Source organism: Vipera ursinii, assembly GCF_947247035.1.
Source record: "Vipera ursinii genome assembly, chromosome: 1".
Classification (NCBI taxonomy): domain Eukaryota; kingdom Metazoa; phylum Chordata; class Lepidosauria; order Squamata; family Viperidae; genus Vipera; species Vipera ursinii.
In genome coordinates this window covers 359,619,738-359,637,110 of record NC_139512.1, presented here as the reverse complement: position 1 = coordinate 359,637,110, position 17,373 = coordinate 359,619,738, and the positions used below count along the sequence as shown (strand labels likewise).

Below are 17,373 nucleotides of genomic sequence, written 5' to 3'. Positions count from 1 at the left end.
CTTTGTCTGCAGAGCATATAGTCAATCTGATTTCTGTGTTGACCATCTGGTGATGTCCATGTGTACAGCCGTCTCTTGGGTTGTTGGCTCAGAAAATGACATGAACTACACTATATAAAAGGCCTTTGCAGCATCTTATGACAGATACATACATTATTGATCAGAAAGATAAATTTCAGACTTGAATTTTTTTTTCTCCCCATGGAAATTCATGGATCTCCTGAAATTCATCAGCTGCTGGTGGAGAAGAAGCACTGCTCTGACCAGGCGAGGAAGCGAACGAGGTCGCCCTTCAGCCGAGACTACAACATATAAATTTGACCATTATTAAATCCAAATTTGCCAACTTCTGCCAGTGCCATTTCCCAGCTCAGCACTGGAATGTCTTGCAAAGGAGGACAGGCAAGTCTCCAACCCATGTGGGGGATGGGGGGGGGGGCTTTGATAGGTTGTGAGCTGCCCAGAATTGTCCTGGAGTTGGGTGGTGCCTACACAGAATGAATTATTGTTGTTATTTCCGCTTATCATCTGTGCATGACTCTATCATTTCTGCCTCGTCTCTACTGGTTTTATGCAAATCCCAAAGGAGCATCAATGTTCCTGTTGAAAGGCCAACCTCCCTCTCCCGCCCCTCCCCCTGTGGATTTCCATTGCTGATCTTTTCCACCCTCCCCTTTCTTCCTGGAGGGGCGTCTTGCCTGGCCTGGGAATTTGGCCAGGCTGCGTGCAGAAGCTGGCGTGGCCGGTTCCTGTGTGTCAGTGAACCTGTGGGAGGAACCTTTGGCCTGTGCTCTTGGGAGGACCCAATTCCCTCTGGGTCTTTGCTGGAGGACCATCAGGTCAGGATAAGGGAGACCTGGCTCTTTAGCCATCGGCCACCAGGGTATCTCCGCTTATCCTTTTCCCTCAGAGGAAAACACAACTCAGGTCGCAGGAAACTCTGATGACAGAAACAATGGCTCTTATCGGTGCCTAAATTTAGGGCCCGGAAAACAGGGAATATCTTGGAAACTTTTCCTGTTTACCTGGCACTGCGCTGGAAAAGGCAGGGCTGCCCTGGGCTGCTTGTTCCAAAGAGGGTCAAGATTCTCTGGCCGGAAAGGCCCAGCTCAGCTTCTGCCTGCTGCCCTGGTGGGAAAAAGACGTCCATTGGGTGCAGCAAGAAATCTTGCGCATCTAAGAGACCCTCCAGAGCTGCCAGTGGAGCTTCAGCTGGCTGCCTCCCTCCGGAGTGGTATGCTAGGGAGGGAGGGAGGAAAGAGAGGGAGGGAAGGAAGGAAGGAAAGGGAGGGAGGGAGGGAGGGAGGGAAGGAAGGAAGGAGAGGAAGGGAGAGAAGGAAGGAAGGAGAGGAAGGGAGGGAGGGAGGGAGGGAAGGAAGGAAGGAAAGGGAGGAATGATGGAAAGGGAGGGAGGGAGAAAAGGAAGGAAGGAGAGGAAAAGAGTGAAGGAAGGAAGGAAAGGGAGGGAGGGAGGGAATAAGAGACTCATCTCCTGGTGGCAGAAGCAGCCCTTCTCTCAGCACCATTACGAGCAGCTCTATTCCATTGATACGAATTCTTGCATCTCCCACCATGTCTCATCTCGTGACGGCGGTCTCACCACCCCCCCTGCCAGGGTCCAGCCAGAGAACACAGCCATTCAACTGCAGGCAGAGCGTAGGTGGCAGGGGGAAAAATGCTCCGTGGCAGAGCACATCTGCAACTCAGGGCTGAATTGAAGGGGTTCCTGGTGTTCTTGGTTCTTTCCATGCAGATGTTTCACTAACCGGCTGGGCAAGGAGGAGGTGACCTACTTTGTCAGTGAAACACCTGCATGAGAATAAGAGAAAAACCAAGGGCCACACAGAAGGCACTAAAGCTACCGAGGGCCATAAAATCCTGCATGCTCTAAAGAAGGCGAAACTGTTCTCAAAATCCTGGGTTGGGGTCTCCACTGATGCCCACTGGAAGATCCGAAAGAGGGGAAGGGAAGCTTCACGTCGCATTCTGTGGCCCTGTGAATTTGAAGAGCCCGGGGACTCCAAGCTCCTGCTTGCTTGGCAGCTGCTACCGCATTTTGGGCCTTCTCTGCTTGAAGACATCTAGGGAGCTTATCGATCCTGAGGAAATAGAGGGATCCTGGGTGATCCTGGGCGAGGTGAGCTCTGCTTCCTGTGGGCTGTATCTCAGTAGGAAGGGAACCCTACTCAAGGAGCCAACCTCTGATCAGGCTGCCTAGGACGACTGTCACCTGCCCTCGAAGATCGGCAAGAAGATTCCCTGGAGCCGGGTTTCATCAGCGCTCAGACTCGCTCACCTCGGCGACTTAAGGTGGGACTGGCACCCCTGGACCCCCTTGGAGGGGTCTGTCTGGTGGCCCCAGAACTTCCCGAGTGGCTGGTACCTGCCGGGTGCGAGGGGGCAGACGTGGTGCTCTCGGACTGTCCCTTTAGGGCGCCCCTCCAGGGCTCCCCCCACGCCTGCCTCCCTCGTGCAGCCTTCGGGGGGTCCTCCGCCAGCAGCTAAGAGTTGCAGGCCATGCCCTCTTCTGGGAAAGTAGGGCAGGAGGAGTCTGGTGGTACAGCAGGGGCACTGGGATTCTGTGGAGCTCCTCCGGAGCCAGAAAGGAAAAAGGAGAGGCGGGCAGTTCTTGGGGGGGGGGGAGAGTGGACAATTTCAGAGCATCGGCATGGAAAGCGGCCTAAAACCGGATCGAAACCGCGGCTGCTGTATCCGGAGGGCTGGGTTTGCCGTCGGGTTCGAGGTTTGAGCCAAGGGCACTGGCGGCCCTCGCGGACGGAGGGCAGAGACCGGGCGACCTTTCTCCTCCTCCGCCCCCTCCCGGCGCGCGCCTTCGGGGGCCTGCCTTTCTCGGCCTGGGCCAAGCCGGGCGGCGCTCGCTCGCTCGCTCGCTCTGGCCGAAGCCCCGAGAGCGGGAGCGCTCAAGGCCGTCACCCGCGGAAGCACTGCAGGGCGGAGGGGGGCTCCTGCTCTCTGCGGCTGGGTGACCGGCCCCGGCCCAAGCGCGGGGAAAGATGCCCGGCCGCCCCCCCCCCCCCGCGGTCCTTTTGGTGAAGGTGAGCCCATAACGGCACCATCTGCCACAAGCATGAAAAGGCCCCGGGCAGGAGGCGTCCGGAGACAGGCTGGGCTGGGAGAAAGACACTGGCCTCAAAGGTCCCGGGGGGGGGGAATCCACGGCGCGCAGCCCAGGTCCCTCCTCCTCCTCCTCCTCCTCCTCCTCCTCCTGCAGGCGCCCTCTGCCCTCTAGCTTTGGAATCTCTGCTTCGCTTTCAGGCCGCATTTTACCAACCCGCGGCATCCGACGGAAATAGCTTTGTAACAAACCGTCTGAAATAACTATGGCTGTTACCGAATGACAACTATCCCGAGATGGGCTGCAAACAAACATCCCGCCCCAAATCCTGAATTCAGGTAGTTTGTGAAGTTCGGCCGGAACTTAGCGTCGTCTCTGGTGCTGATCCCATCCGATGTTTTTAACGACGGCGAATGACCAGCGAATGGCCCTGCTGCGCCCCCCGCCCCCCCCTTTCACAAACAGACGGCGCGACGCAAGCCCCGCCCCCCGATGGGCAAAACCGCTCGAGCCGAAGAGGATTTTCAGCCGTGCGAAGAACCGACCAGCCAAAATGCTGAATAAAGCTTGTTAATCGGTACCAAACCAGAGACAAGCGCTCCTCGAGGGGGGAAATCAAAGTTACAAGATTAGGCGTCCCTTTAACGGCAGCACCGTTGGAGAAACGTCTCAGACGGAGGACCCCCCCCCCCCCGCCCAGGAGCAACGCCTTGCAGGCTTTATTCCTACGATTCCCAGTGAACATACATGTTCAGTCATGCTCCTGGTGTACATGGCTACAGCTCCACCACTTTCTGCAGAAAGAGAATATCTGATTCTGAAGGAACTCTGCAGGGGACAGATGGCCTTAGGGAAGTCTTCCTTGCCTCCCAGCTAGGCTCAAGAATTGTTGAGAGCAGGGGGGGGCTTGGAGCCCCCCCTGGATTCAATGGAGACTGTCATTTGGACAAGGGAGGGGAGGGCATAAGCTTCATGGAGGTGGTGGAGCCCCCTCCCTCTCCTAGCCAGGGGCCTGATCAGCTGGAGGGAAGAAGCTGGGGAAGGGCTGGGGTTAGGGTTACACACCGCTCTTCCGGGGAACCTTTGCAATGAACCGTCCTGGCAGTGCTATTATGAATTCTGATTCTGTATTGTTTTTACTAGGCAGGTTCTATCAAGTGGTAGACAAATTTCAGAAAGCAATGACACCTATCCAGTTGTGAAGGTGCAGAAGTGTGAAAAACACACTTTGTGGCTTAAGCAATCGGAAGGCCCCTGGCTAAAGCGCCCGGTCCCGGAGGGGGCTCCCTTTTGCCAGAGGAGCCACCGGGCAGGGATGCCAGCAGAGCAAGCGGAGCAAACGCTTGATGGCTTAGAAGAGCCCGAAGGAGCCGGCGAACGCCAGTCTTGGGGGGGGAGGAGCCACTTTCTCTGAGACATCATCACAACCTCCTTGCTCCAGCACGGGTGTCAGATGACACGCCAAGCCTGCTTCTTCCCGGGAGAAGACAGACCCACCCACCGGTGACACGAGTGCCAGGAACAGCAAGGCTGCATTACCGCAGGGCGTCTTCCATGATGTTTGTGTGTGGGGGGGGGGTCCCCTTCAAATCAGCCCTGGAACTGCAGGAATTGGTGAGGGGAGGGGACAGGTTGGCTGTACAGAACTTTAATTGTGGGAACATGTTTTACTTTACCTCAGTTTACTTTTACAGGGCTTGTGGGGGGGGGCAACCTTCCTCCCAGTTTTCTCACCTGTTGTGGAGGCAGACACGTTTACCAGCTTATTATTTGCCCCTCTCTGCGAGGAAAGGCCCGGAGGATTTAATTGAAAGACCGGAAGGGATCCAAGGTTTTCCCTCATCACAGCCAGGAGCTTCCTAAAGCAGAGCCTGCCTCCTGCTCCTCCAGAAGGTAAGCAGCTTTCCCTGCCTGCCAGGTTGACGCCAACCACCCCTGCGGAGCAGGAGGCGGAACTGAAAGGGCCACCCAGGGAGGGGGAAACCCCCCCCCCCCCAGAAACCCTGTAGGGAAAACCAATTCAGGAAGCTTGGGAAACCCTGGAAAAACGAGATAATAAAGTCCCACACAGAAACAATAAACTAGCCTAGTTATAGGAAGAGCTCTCTGGCAAAAAAGGACTAATATAAAAAAATGGAAAGAGGGATTTGTAACCAAAACAGAATACCAGCAAATAGCCCAAATCTGCAAAGACTAAGTCAAGAACCTTAAGGTTCAGAAAGAGCAAAAAATGCCAAAAATAACAGGTGGTGTTTTTTTTTTGACCTATAAGCACCAAGAGGAACCGGTCGCTCCACTGATTGAAGATGGCAAGGAAATGAAAGGTAACAAGAAAAGCAGAAAAACTTCTGTTTTTTAAACAAAAGGAAAAAATGTCCAATCTATCAAAAGTGGCACCGTGGGAGACAGAACAAGGTAGGCAAGGATTTGGCAAGAGAAGGATTTGCCTCCTTTGGGTGGGCATTTACATCCCAGGGTCTTCATGATTTCAGGACCACTGGACAGAATCTTTTAGGGGAGCCGCCAGTGGGCTGGAAAACAGCTGAGGCCACTCCAACCTTTGAAGAGGGAAAGGGAGATCCAGGAAACTACGGGCCAAATGGCTTGACATGAATTAATACGTGGGAAAATTCTGGAAAAGGCACAGTAATCAAGCAGTAGGTTTGTGAACATCCAGAAATGAATAAGGCCATTCCTGGAAGCCAGGGTGCAGTTCTTAAAAACAGCTCGTGCCAAATAAACCTTATTGCCTTCTTGGATAAAGTGACTAAATTAACGGACCTGGTAAATGCTGTGAACATCATATACTTGCACGTCCGTAGGGCATTTGACAAAGTAGACCACAGTATGGCAAGAGAGAACAACGGGGGACAGATGGCCTCACCACCAGAGGGATTTGCCAGCCGCTGACCAATGCACCCAGCCTGTGGCCCTGAATGGAGCTGTGAGGTCTCCGCACGGAGGGAGGGAAGCACACGGTGGAGTACCCCAAAGCTCTGTCTTAGGCCCAACATTGCAATAGAGCTGGAAGGGACCTTGGAAGTTTTCTAGCTCAAGCAGGAGACCCTAAGTCATTTCAGACAAGGGGCCGTCCAGTCTCTTCTTAAAATACCTCTAGTGATGCAGAACCTACAACTTCTGGAGACAAGCTGTTCCATTGGTTGTTCTCACTCTCAGGAAATTACTCCTTAATTCTAGGTTGCTTCTCTCCTTGATTAGTTTCCATTCATTGCTTCTTATCCTGCCTTGTCTTTTGGAGAATTTGACCCCTCTTCTTTGTGGCAGCCCCTCAAATATTGGAATACTGCTATCATGTCCCCCCCACCCCCATCCTTTTCTCTAGACTAGCCAAACCCAAATTCTGCAACCATTCTTCATAGGTCTTAGTCGACAGATCTTTGATCATTTCAGTTGCTCGTCTGAACTTTTTCCAAAATCTCAACATCTTTTTTGTAGTTGGGTGACCAAAGTTGATTGCAGTATTCCAGGTATGGTCTTTTATTAGGGTTTTATAAAGTGATACTAATACTTCGTGTGGTTTTGATTCTATGCCTGTTTATAGAACCCAGGATTGTATTAGCTTTTCCGGTTGCTGCCGCACACGGCTGGCTCATGGTCAAGTGATTGTCCACTAGGACTCCGCGGTCCTTCTCACAGTGGCTGTTTTTGAGCCAGGTCTCACCTAACCTGTACTTATACTTTTGGTTTTTCCTGCCTAAACGTAAACTGCTGCTTTTCTCCACATTAAAATTCATTTTGTTACCTTGTTCAAGTCTGTCAAGATTTTTTTGGATCCTGAGCTTGTCTTCAGGGATGTTGGCGATTCCTGCCAATTTAGTGTCATCTGCAAATTTGATGACTTCCCCTTCTATTCCCTCATCTAAGTCATTGATGAAGATATTGAAGAGTCCTGGGCCTAAGACGGAGCCTTGTGGTACGCCACTGCTTACTTCCCTCCTTGTAGATGTAGTACCATTAAGGACTACTCACTGAGTACGCTTTGCCAGCCAGCTACAAATCCATCTGGTAATTGTCTATTCAACATTTTTCTAGCTTACCAAGAAGTAGGTTGTGGTCTACTTTGTTGAATGCTTTGCTGAAATCTAAGTATACTATGTCCACAGCATTTCACTGGTCTACTAATTTAGTCACTTTATCAAATAATGAAATAAGATTGTTTTGGCACGATCTGTTAACAAACCCGGGCTGACAACTAGTTAAAACTTTATTTCTTTCTAGGTGTTTAAAGATCTGTTTTTTGATTATCTTTTCCAGGATCTTCCCAGGTATTGATGTTAGGCTGATTGGTCTGTAGTTTTCTGGGTCTGTTTTCCCCCCTTTCTTGAAGATGGGAACATCAGCGCTTTTCCAATCCTAAGGTACCCTAAGTGCTTTTGAGATAACATCTGCCAGTTCCCTTCAGAACTCTGGGATGTATATTGTCAGGTACCAAAAATTTCTATTTGTCAAGATCAGACATGTGTTTTACCATTTTCTTGCTTATTTTTTATTTCTAGTCCATCTTTTAGTTTTTTGGGTAGGTTGGTCTATAGTTTATTGTGTGAAGACTGATGCAAAGAATGAGTTAAGGAGCTCTGCGTTCTGTCTACTGCCTGTTACTTCCCTGCCATCTTCTCACTAGAGGACCGACCGTTTCCTTAACTTTTTTTGTTATTTATATGTTGAAAGAAACTTTTGTTATCTTTCACTTTTGTTGCAAGTCTTTGTTCATTCTGAGCCTTTGCTTTCCTGACTTCATCTTTGCATGTTCTGGCTGTCTGCTGATAATCGGCCTTAGTTAGGTGTCCCTCCTTCCATTTTTTGTACTCGTCCTTTCTCTCTTTCAGTTTGTCTGGGAGATCTTTCTGCAGCCATGCTGGTTTCTTCTTGACTTTTTCTTCTTCAGTGGTATTGTGCTGGACTGGGTTTTTATGATCTCATTTTTCAGAGCTTCCCACCCCTTTAGGATTTTTATCCATGGAATCCTTGCTAGGCTCTCTCCAAGTTTCTTAAAATCAGCTCTATTAAACTTTAAGATACTGATTGGATTGCGTTCTACTGCTTGCGTTTGTACTGACTTCCAGTAGGACGTGGTCACTCTCGCCCAAAGTTCTGGGTGACTTCAACTCCCCTTTATCGCTTCTTTTCTACTAGTAAGAACTAGCTCCAGTGTAGCTTTTTCTATAGGTCCCTCATCTACCTTTTGGATGACAAAGTTGTCGGCTAGATTGGTTAGGAATCTGTTTGATCTCCCACTTGCTGCAGAGTTTGTCTCCCAGCTGATACCTGGATAGTTAAAGCTCCCGTTACTTCTTCATCTTTATCAGTGATTTAGCTGAGGGGATAGAAGGGGAACTCATCAAATTTGCCGACAACAGTTGGGGGGAATTGCTAACACGTTGGAAGATAGACTGAAAAGTTCAGAAGCACGTTGACAGGCTTGAGCATTAGGCCCAACCCAATAAGATGAAGTTCAGTGGTGAGAAAAAGCAGGTCCTGCACATAGGCAGGAGAAAGGTGAGGCCCAGGTACAGGATAGGCAGGGCATGGCTCTACCGCAGTGCCTGTGAGAGGGATCCAGGCGTCCTGCACCATCACCATTTGAGCGTGAGGTCATCAGTGGGCTGCAGCTCTCAAAAAAGCCTGGACTTAAAGCCCAAATGCCCACAAAGCCAGAGGCCTGCTGCAGGACAAGACCCACCTGGACCTGGCTCCACTGCCAAGGGGGAAGCGCTCCATCTGTCATCCAGGCTTTGGAGGAATGCGCAGGGGGGGGGGACGCGTGCAAGTCTTCACCCCATTTCAAGACAAATGGCCAAAGAGTAGCAGCCTTTGCATTCTTTCCAGCTACGATAAAATGTATTTCAGTTCTAAAAAGTTTACATTTCATAAAAATCCTACAATCCCAGTTTTCAAAGAAGTGCCAGCAGTGTCTCCTTAACATTGCAATGAAGCGCAGAGAGCCTAAGAAGCACTCGGAAAATGGGGCAGCAGCCATTTCGGCCTGGGCGTAAGGAAGCCAGCAGTCCTGTTGGGGAACCGGTTCTGTCTCGGCTCTTCTGCACCAAAGGGAGACAGAGCTTTTCAGAGCTGCGGCAAGCTTAGCCAGACTGCTCCGGAGCTGAAGCGCCTTACGGTCCGCACGGAAGTGCCGGATTTGGGGGGGGGGAACCTCAGAAGTCACAGGGCGGCCTCTCGCCAGGAAGGCGTTCTGCACTGCTGGCCCCAGCCCAGCCCACCTGCTGCTCGGCTGACTTCAGGCACGGTTGGATCTAGAAAGGGAGAGATACACATTCGAATGCAATTCTGCCCCTCCCCCCCGCAACTCAGCCCAGAGAGGAAAGAAGGTGAAGATGGAAGGTGCCCCCCCAAGGTTCAGGGGGAGGGGGAGGATCTCCTTGCCACAGGGCCCAGAACTCTTGCAGAGTTCATCCAGGCCAGACCCCAAAGGTGGCGGCGGGGGGGGGGAGAACTGGGTAAATTCTGCCTCTCGAGAGGGGCTTCTGGAGCCCCCACCCAGCACAAGCGACCAAGCCCCTTGCTGTGGCAGGAGTCTTCGAGCACCGCACTCCCCCCCTTCAGGAGCAAGGAGGGTGAGGAAGCAGCAGCTCTCACCTGGACCGGCTGGCTAAGGCCCACGAGGGACCGCAGCGTGTTGCTGTAGTACCCCAGGAGGAATTCTCCCCCCGCTTTGGGGAGGCCCTCAGCCCCGAGATAAACCTGCAAGCAAGGGAGCCGCCGTCAACTTTTAGCGGGACAAGGAGAGCAGCCGAGCAGAAGAAAAGCCCGGGAAACGTCCTTCACCTGCTTTGCCCCGTCCTCGGAGGAAATTTCGTTGTCCTGCACCCAAACGTAGGTGACGTAGTCGTTCACATGTCGGAAGGCCACCTGCCGGGCGAGAGGAAGAGCTGCAAGGGCCCCCGGCGGGAGGGAGCCCATGTCCAGCCCAGCTGTCCCTTCAGGAGGCTTCAGCCCAGTGGGAAGCAGCCAGACGGGGCCCCGCAAGGGACCTTTCTCCCCGGAGCCCATCATTTATCCCTCGAGTCTTAAACATGGGAAGAGGGTCTTCCCCAGCAGAGGCTGCTGCTCCGACCGTGGAGGTGGCTGGCTTGCTCCCCTCTTGCAAGACCGAGTCACTGTTGAGGAAGCTGGGAAAATGGCCTCTTTCTGGCCAGAGAAGGCGGCCTCAGGACAGCCTGCGTGCTCTGGAAGAGCCGTGGTGCCCGGGCAGCAAAGCAGGGCCAGGCCTGAGCACCAGCCTGGGCCCCACCCCCCCTTACCCTGTAGAGCCCAATCCAGTCCCAGGCGCTGCTGCAGAATTCTGGAGCGGTGACGTAGCTGACTATGGCATCCTGCTCAGCACTCCAGGTGCCCAGCGGGCACAGCACAACCAGGGGCTCCACCTGCAGGGGCTCCACCTGCAGGAACAAAGCCACCCCCCAAGATGAGAAAGGCCATGGAGCCCCCCACCTCCCCTGAACGCTGCCGGGCTCTGTTCCTTCCCCCTTGGCGCCCAGCCTACTTCACACTTAGGCCCTGCTGCCAGGCTAAGAGGCCCACCCTGTAAAACACAATAAACTGGGATTTAATCTGAGTTTCAGCGTCCAACAGGATTGCTTCGCATTTCAAGTCCTCCATTAAGCCTTATCTGGTTTGGGACTGCCACTCCTCCCCCTGCCCAGAGGCCAGTCCAGAGGAGCCCCAGCCCCAGCCAGCCCGTCCCCCCCTGCCAGGGTCAGTCCCTCCCCCACCCAATCTTCTTGGTCAGGTGGCACCAGCCCTCCATGCCTCCCCTTGGGAAAAGGAAGCCCGTCGGTTCCACCGGGCAGCTGGGGATTGCCCTTACTCGGCTAAGACCGAGCTTTAGGGCTGGGGGTTTTCTTTTGAGGTGGGCCACTTCTGGATGAAGGTGCATAAGACAGAAATGTTGCCAATGACCCACGGAGGCCCTGGGGGGGCATACCTGTGGGGAGGGGAGTGACACGCAGCCCTCGGGCCATCATCAGGGCTGGCCTTCAAGCAGGGTCTGTGCCCAGGCAATGCTGGCTTATTCAACCCAACCTGGTTAAACAAGCCACAGCTTGCCCTGACGTGTAAGTAGAGACTTGCAGGACACTGTTGCTTGCCGGAGGCTTCGACAGGCGCCCCGCAGGGACACTTCAGTGGCCACAGAACTGGGGGCGTTGGCCAAGTTAAGGGCAGGATGTCCTGCTTCGCTTTAGAGCCCAGTGGCAGAAATGCCCAGGGCCGGTGGGAAAGGCCTGCCCCGGGATGCCAGTCTGGGCCGGGCCCTTCTGTAGCTGGGTGCCAAGTGGGCAGCCCGTCGGCCGGGACCACTGTGTCTCTGAGAGAAGCAGCTGCCCTCGGGGAGCCAGGATACCACCTTCAGCTCAAAGGTGCCGGTAACCGGCTTGTGATCGCTGATGTTGTAGTCCATGTGGCTGGTGTAGCTGCCCAGGGACAGGGACACCCCCACCTCCCTGGGGGCCTCCTTCGGCTCGAGGCAGGGAAGGCATTTTACTCTCCAGAGGATCCGATCGGTCCAAGCAGGCTTCCGCTTCTTCTCACTGCAGAAACAGAAAAGGGGGGGGAGGGGAAGGACACAGCCAAGCAGCCAGCCCCCCCCCACCCCGAGCAGGAGGAGAAGCTGGGCTGGGGGGGGACCTCAAGCGACTTTGCTTTAAAAGCTTTTTAATCTGGAGGGAGGGCTCCCCCCCCTCCGGGAATCAGGAGCCCCGCTGGTGCGTAAAAGCCAACAGCTCAGAAGCCTTTCGCCCCCCCCCCCCCGCGCCAGTTGCAGTTCTGGGTCCAGAAAAGGGCTCATTGTGAAGGAAGCTGCGGCTGCTGCCTGGTGAGCGCACCTTGGGCTGGTCTGAGTGGGCGTAACAGATGCACTTTTTAGCTCCTTGGGTCAGCTGCCATTGTTACCATTTTAAATGCTTTCTGGGTCCTGCTTTTTTGCAGCTGTTTTGGGTTCCTCCTGGCAGCCCATAAAGAGCCAGGGGAGGCTCGCTGCTGCCCCCTGTGGGCCTCAGGAGGGTCAGACGCCCTGCAGCTTGCACAGATCCGAAAGGCTCCTTCGCCTCCCTCCCCTCACGCCAACTAACGTGCCAGGATCGTCACCCCAGAAACAACTAAGCCAGAAGAGGCGACCGTGCAAAGGTCAGCAGACTCAAGTGGCCCACAGGTCTAAGTTTTTCAACAGACCCCACATGCGGGGCTCCTCCCCCTGACCCAAGCAGCGCCTCCTCGGCTCTGCAAACAGAGGGAGAAGTTAGCACCGCAAGAGGCTCCTTTGAAGGGCAGAGGGACAGCCGGGGTCTGCCCGCCCAGCCACCCCCCCTCCACACTTCCCGCTTCTGCCCGGGGCCACTGGGAGGCCCTGATTTCTGTGGCTTCTTCTGCCCGGCCAAAGGCCAGCGCAGCAGGCGTCCGGGTCCAAAGCCCCACGCAGACCTCCTCCGCAAGGACGGAGCAGTTACCTGGTGTCGTACTGGTCCGAGTACAGGTCAAACTTGTAGGTGGGTTTGAACTTCAGAGGGCCCTCCGAGAACTCCTGGAGGAAGAACATCTTCTTCCTGGCCATGTTTAACTGGGAATGGGAAGCAAGAGCCGTCGGATGCTGCAGACCAGGCCCAGGAGCTGCGCCTCGTCCTGGGGGCCACAGCAAGGAGCCCACGGTGGATCCAGCCTGGTCCCCGACCCGCCTTCCTTTCCCAGGGCAGAAAGCCTGGCAAGCAGCTGCCCCACTGGATAATGGGGGGGGGAACCAGATGGGGAATGGCCAGGCAGGATCAGGGGGTAAGACGAGCCATTCCCCCCCACACTCAAAAAGTGTGTGTGTGTGTGTGTGTGTGTGTGGAAATTATGGGGGGGCAGTACCTGGTCCTTCTCCCAGAGAAGGTTGAAGCGGCTGCTGCTGATCGACTCTCGGATGAAGTGCAGACCATAGTCCTCGATCCGGAAGTTCAGATCGCCGAACCAGAAGAGAAGCCTGGAAGGAAGGCAGGCAGGCCGAGGGCAGCGAGGGAGGAGGAGGCGTCTACGCCTGTGCCAAGGGAAGCTGGGCCCCGGCCTCTCCTCCTCCTCCTCCGCCACAGCGCAATTCCATCTCGGCAGGCTGTCGGAGCAGCCGGCACTTGGGCACCGGCCCTTCCAAACGGCTGCGGCAGTTACCAAGGGGGGCTTTCAGAAGGGCGGCCCCCCTTCCCCCCTGGCAATTCCCTCCTTTGCTCAGGCAGGCAGCCCCCCCTCACCCCCCCTCCTCCCACCGAGGATAACACCCTCCCTGCAGAAACCTCACTTCTGTGGGGGGCCCCCCCGGGAGCCATGTGCCCACCAGTGGTCTCCAAGGCAGCAGAACAGACCCTCCCGGCCGGACCCCCAGGAGCAAAGTTATGGGCAGATCTGGCTAGAACTATTTAGAAACCGTTCTCAGTTGGCTGGGACAAGAGGGGTCTCACGGTGTATAAAGGAAACGTGAGGCTGGCTTTGGAATTCTTCTGTTTGGTGTTCAAATCTCTCCTTCTTTTACCCTGCGCAGCTGATGGCTACCTCAGTGCACCTCCGGAGGGCAACCAAGTGGCAGCGAAGGCAGAAGTGGGGATGTCCACCCTTTCTGGACCTGGATGACCAGCCCCTCCCCTTTCTACCCCTCGCCCATCTCGCTGGGCCGGGCGGCAGGGCCCTGAGGGGGAGGCCACTCACTCGTGGTCCAGGGCCGAGGGGAACTTATTCTCTTCAAAGTGCTGCATTTCCAGGATGTGCTCAAAGTCGTCCAGGCGCTGCTTGGCGTTCTCCAGGTGGGCCGGCAGGTGGCAGTTCAGGAAGCAAACCGAGTGGCCGTAGAGAGACAGGCGGATGGAGACCCCTCCCTTGTTGCCCTGCGAGACAAGAGACAGCGGTTGCCTCCCCACTCCTGGGCTCTGTGTGGGGCGTAGGAGGGGCATATTTTCTGACGCTCTGCCGGGATGAAGCCCTGCCTCCAGGATGGACAAACTTACAGAGAAATAAATACAGGTAGTCCTCTGCTTACAGCCACTCATTTAACGACCTTCAAATTTACACAGCATCAAAAAAGTGATTTATCAGCAGTTCTCACACTTGTGACCGTTGCTGCATCTCCACGGCCACATGAACCAACGTTGGGCACTTGGCAATCGGCATGTATCCACGGCGGTTGCGGCATCCCAGGGCCTGGCACCTGCAGCCTTCCTAAGGAGCTTCTGGCAAGCAAAGGCAACCGGGGAAGCCAGATTCGCTTAAGGACCCCATGATTACAACTGCAGCCACTTGCTTAACAACCACAGTAAAAAAAGGTCGTAAAATGGGGCACAATTCACTTAACAACTGCCTTGGTTAGCAATGGTAGTCGTAGGTTGAGGACTACCTGTACATTAGGAGCACAGACGCGTCCCTAGATTGCTGTAGTGCTTCTTCATCCCTTTGCTGACAGTTGCCCTGAGGCCAAGAGTTGCGTCCCGTTGGGTCACACACTGTTTGCCGGGCCCGTTCAGGGGGTTCTCCAGCAGCAAATGCTCCCCGACACCCAAGGGCCGCCAGGAAGTCAGGGCTTCTACTGGCTGCCCGGCAGGGCAAGGCTGGCCCCTCTCTGAATTTCAGAAGCTTCTGCTTTTAAATTTCACAGCGTTGCTGTCGGTACGGCTTGCTTTGATGCCTTAATGCGGGAAATGTGTATTTTTGATAAATAAAAGATGTGAAATTCCCTACCTGAGGATCTCCATCGCTAGAGATTTTACTGGGGCTTGAAAACTTTCAGTGAGTCCTTTATTAGCAGGCTTTGCAGGTTTTCTTTTTGTAATTAGCATTGCAAATTAAATGCTGGTTATTGCGTATTAGTTCTAATCACGGTGCAATATTTGCCATTTTGCCCGCCTCCATTAGAAAGATGGAAACGTACAAAAAACATTCAGGCAAAAAACGAAGGTGTGCGCGCATGCATGCGTGGCAGCTTGGCCACAGCAGAATTTGGTCTTCCTGCTTCTCCTGCATCCACCGTACCTGCGGCTTTAACCGACCGGAGGCCTGGCAAGGTCCCTGTGAAGCAGCTCACCCAGTAGCCGTGCAGGCCGGTGCGGGTAAACTGGCTCCGCACGCCCCGGATGAAGGGCAGGTGGGCTTGCCTGGCGAAGAGGAGGAGAAGGATGCCCTGCATGCGGATGGAAGACACCTGCGTGGGGAAGAGAAGCCGCCCTGAGCCGCGGAGGCAGCGCTTCCACCCAGTGCCCAAAGCTGACCCTGCTCGGAGGGGGCAACGAGCCGCTCCCCCTCTGCCCAAGATCTGCACCGGAGCCCAGAGCAGCGCATCTGCCGGCACACAGAGGGGCCCTCAGACCCCCCCTCGCTCCCCAGGTGGGGCGAGACCCCCGGGAGCACTTCAGGCCGGGCGGCCGCCGGCCTCGGCCAAGCAACCGACCCGGGCCGCCCCTCCTGAAGCTCTTCCCGCTCACGCAGCCCCCACGCCCGCACCCCCTCCGGAGCCTTCCCTGCCCCGGCGGCTCCCTCGCTCACCCGGACGTGGCCCAGCGGGGCGAGCGCGGCCGTCAGGGTGGCCGTCCAGGGCTCCTCGAAGGCCAGGTCGGAGAGGAAGCTGAGGATCTGGGAGTTCACCTCCTGCAAGCTGAGCAGCGGCGGAGGCGCCGGTGACGCACCCGGGCCAGGCGGCACCCGAAGCACCGGCCGCCCTCCCTGCCTCCCTCCCTTCCCCCGACGGGCAGCGGAGGCGGCGGAGCCTCTCCCGCACGGACCCCCCCCCCGCCGCCGCTTCCCGGGGCTGCGGGGGTGGGGAGGCGGCGGCGGCGGCGGGGAGCCGCGGGACACCCACCCGATGGCGTAGAGGTCCACGGGCGGCTCCGCGGCGCCGAGGCGAAGCAGGGCGGCCACCTCGCCGGGGGGCTGCGCGGCGCCCACGTTCCAGGTGACCAGGTGCAGCCTGCGGAGACAGAGCGGTCAGCGGCGGGAGAGCGGGGAGGGGGGAGGGCGGGGGAGAAGCAGCCTCCTCACCGGAGCCGCAGCGCCTCCATCGCCGCCGAGGGGGGGAAGCCGGATGACAGCGGCGGGCAGCGCCGGCCCGGCTCCTCGCCCCGCGCGCGACGTCACGCGCGCTCATTGGCTGCCGTGGCGCAGGCGCACCGCGCCCCGGCCCCGCCTCTCCCGCTGGCCTCCCGCGCCCCGCCCGCCCGGGGGCGCTTGGCGCCTGCGCAGGGCGACGGGGGGGGGAATGGCGGGGGCCCCGCGGTCCTGCCGGTCGTCTCTCGGCCGGGGAAGCGGAAAGGCGCGCCCGGAGCGAAGCCGGGACGCGGCGGGGGCGGGGTGATGTTCCCCCCGCGGCTCCCGCCTCCCGCCCGCCGGCTCGGCCGGGAATCAGAATAGAGCCGGAAGGGACCCCGGAGGTCTTCTAGTCCAGCCCCCTGCTCAGGCAGGAGCCCCGGTGCCGTTTCAGATCCGGCCTCCCGCCCCCTGCCGGGGAGCCCCGTGAGCCGAGGGCGGCGGCACTGGCAGTCCTCGCTTACCGACCGCCCACCCGGTGACCCGTTGCAGCCTCTCCGTCGCGCGACGGTCATTGTATAGCCAGGACCGTCCGTCCCCTGCCTCGCCCGTGGCTCCCCCGCCCTGCGGAGGAAGAGGCTGCAAGGCCCTTCCCTTTTCACCCGCAGCCGCCGCCCCCCCTCCCCCCCCCCGGTTGCCGACTGCTCCGTGCGAAGCGGCTGGCAAACCTTCATCCGTGCATGTGCGGGATCTCGGTCGCCCCTGCCTCCCCCCACCCCGTTGGAAGGCATGTTTTTCTTCAAAAACCGGCCCCTCGTGCCAGAAAGGTTGGGGACCGTGGTATCCATCAAACGCGAGGGGAGCCATGCAAGCGGTATATAGTACATTTGAAATCTTTGGCTTCAGTCCCTGCTGTGTTCGGAGGGGGGAGAGGGAGAACGGTCTCCTTTGCCCGATCCTTTCCCACTGCTGCTGTGACTGGTACACTGAATCCAGTTTTTGTCACCACAAGATAACAAGATGACGAGATTTAAGAGTGCAGAGAAGAGCAACAAAGATGCTCGGCGGACTGGAGGCTAAAACATAATGAAGAACGGTGGCACAAATTGGGTATGCCTCGTTTAACAAGAACTAGGGGTGATATGATAGCAAGTCTTCCAGTGCTTGAGGGGCTGCCGCAAAGAAGAGGTGGGTCAGCCTATTCTCCAAAACACCAGAAGGCAGTACAGGAAGCAACAAATGGAAACTAATCAAGGAGAGAAGCAACCTAGAAGGAAGGAGAAATCTCT

The 17,373-nt window shown here is 56.2% G+C and overlaps 1 protein-coding gene and 1 long non-coding RNA gene across 3 annotated transcripts; both read right to left on the bottom strand.

Annotated features, from left to right (window-relative positions):
• Window positions 1-437: 437 nt before the first annotated feature.
• On the bottom strand, window positions 438-3,518 carry LOC310633188. The gene is made up of 3 exons (XR_014491003.1): window positions 3,328-3,518; window positions 1,026-1,128; window positions 438-488 (listed from the first exon to the last, which is right to left on the bottom strand). It is a non-coding gene; the product is annotated as an uncharacterized lncRNA (long non-coding RNA).
• Window positions 3,519-8,907: 5,389 nt separating this feature from the next.
• Window positions 8,908-16,668, bottom strand: INPP5K (inositol polyphosphate-5-phosphatase K). Of its 2 annotated transcripts, XM_083375192.1 has the most exons (12): window positions 16,100-16,189; window positions 15,921-16,028; window positions 15,608-15,716; window positions 15,150-15,266; window positions 13,784-13,959; window positions 12,959-13,070; window positions 12,559-12,668; window positions 11,460-11,643; window positions 10,357-10,494; window positions 9,881-9,964; window positions 9,692-9,796; window positions 8,908-9,348 (listed from the first exon to the last, which is right to left on the bottom strand). In XM_083375192.1, the coding sequence occupies exons 1-12, from the start codon at window positions 16,117-16,119 to the stop codon at window positions 9,250-9,252; spliced, it is 1,362 nt and encodes a 453-aa protein (XP_083231318.1). In that variant the 5' UTR covers window positions 16,120-16,189; the 3' UTR covers window positions 8,908-9,249. The 2 variants fall into 2 exon arrangements, with proteins under 2 accessions (XP_083231318.1, XP_083231319.1); XM_083375193.1 differs by lacking the exons at window positions 15,608-15,716; window positions 16,100-16,189 and adding an exon at window positions 16,609-16,668.
• Window positions 16,669-17,373: the final 705 nt, after the last annotated feature.

Excerpts from the sequence above, each read along its gene's own strand:
- INPP5K (XM_083375192.1), bottom strand. The coding sequence starts at position 16,119 with ATGGAGGCGCTGCGGCTCCG. Across the intron at positions 12,669-12,958 it reads TTCTCTGGGAGAAGGACCAG|TTAAACATGGCCAGGAAGAA; the intron begins GTACTGCCCCCC and ends TCCCATTCCCAG. Across the intron at positions 9,965-10,356 it reads ACTGGATTGGGCTCTACAGG|GTGGCCTTCCGACATGTGAA; the intron begins GTAAGGGGGGGT and ends CTCGCCCGGCAG.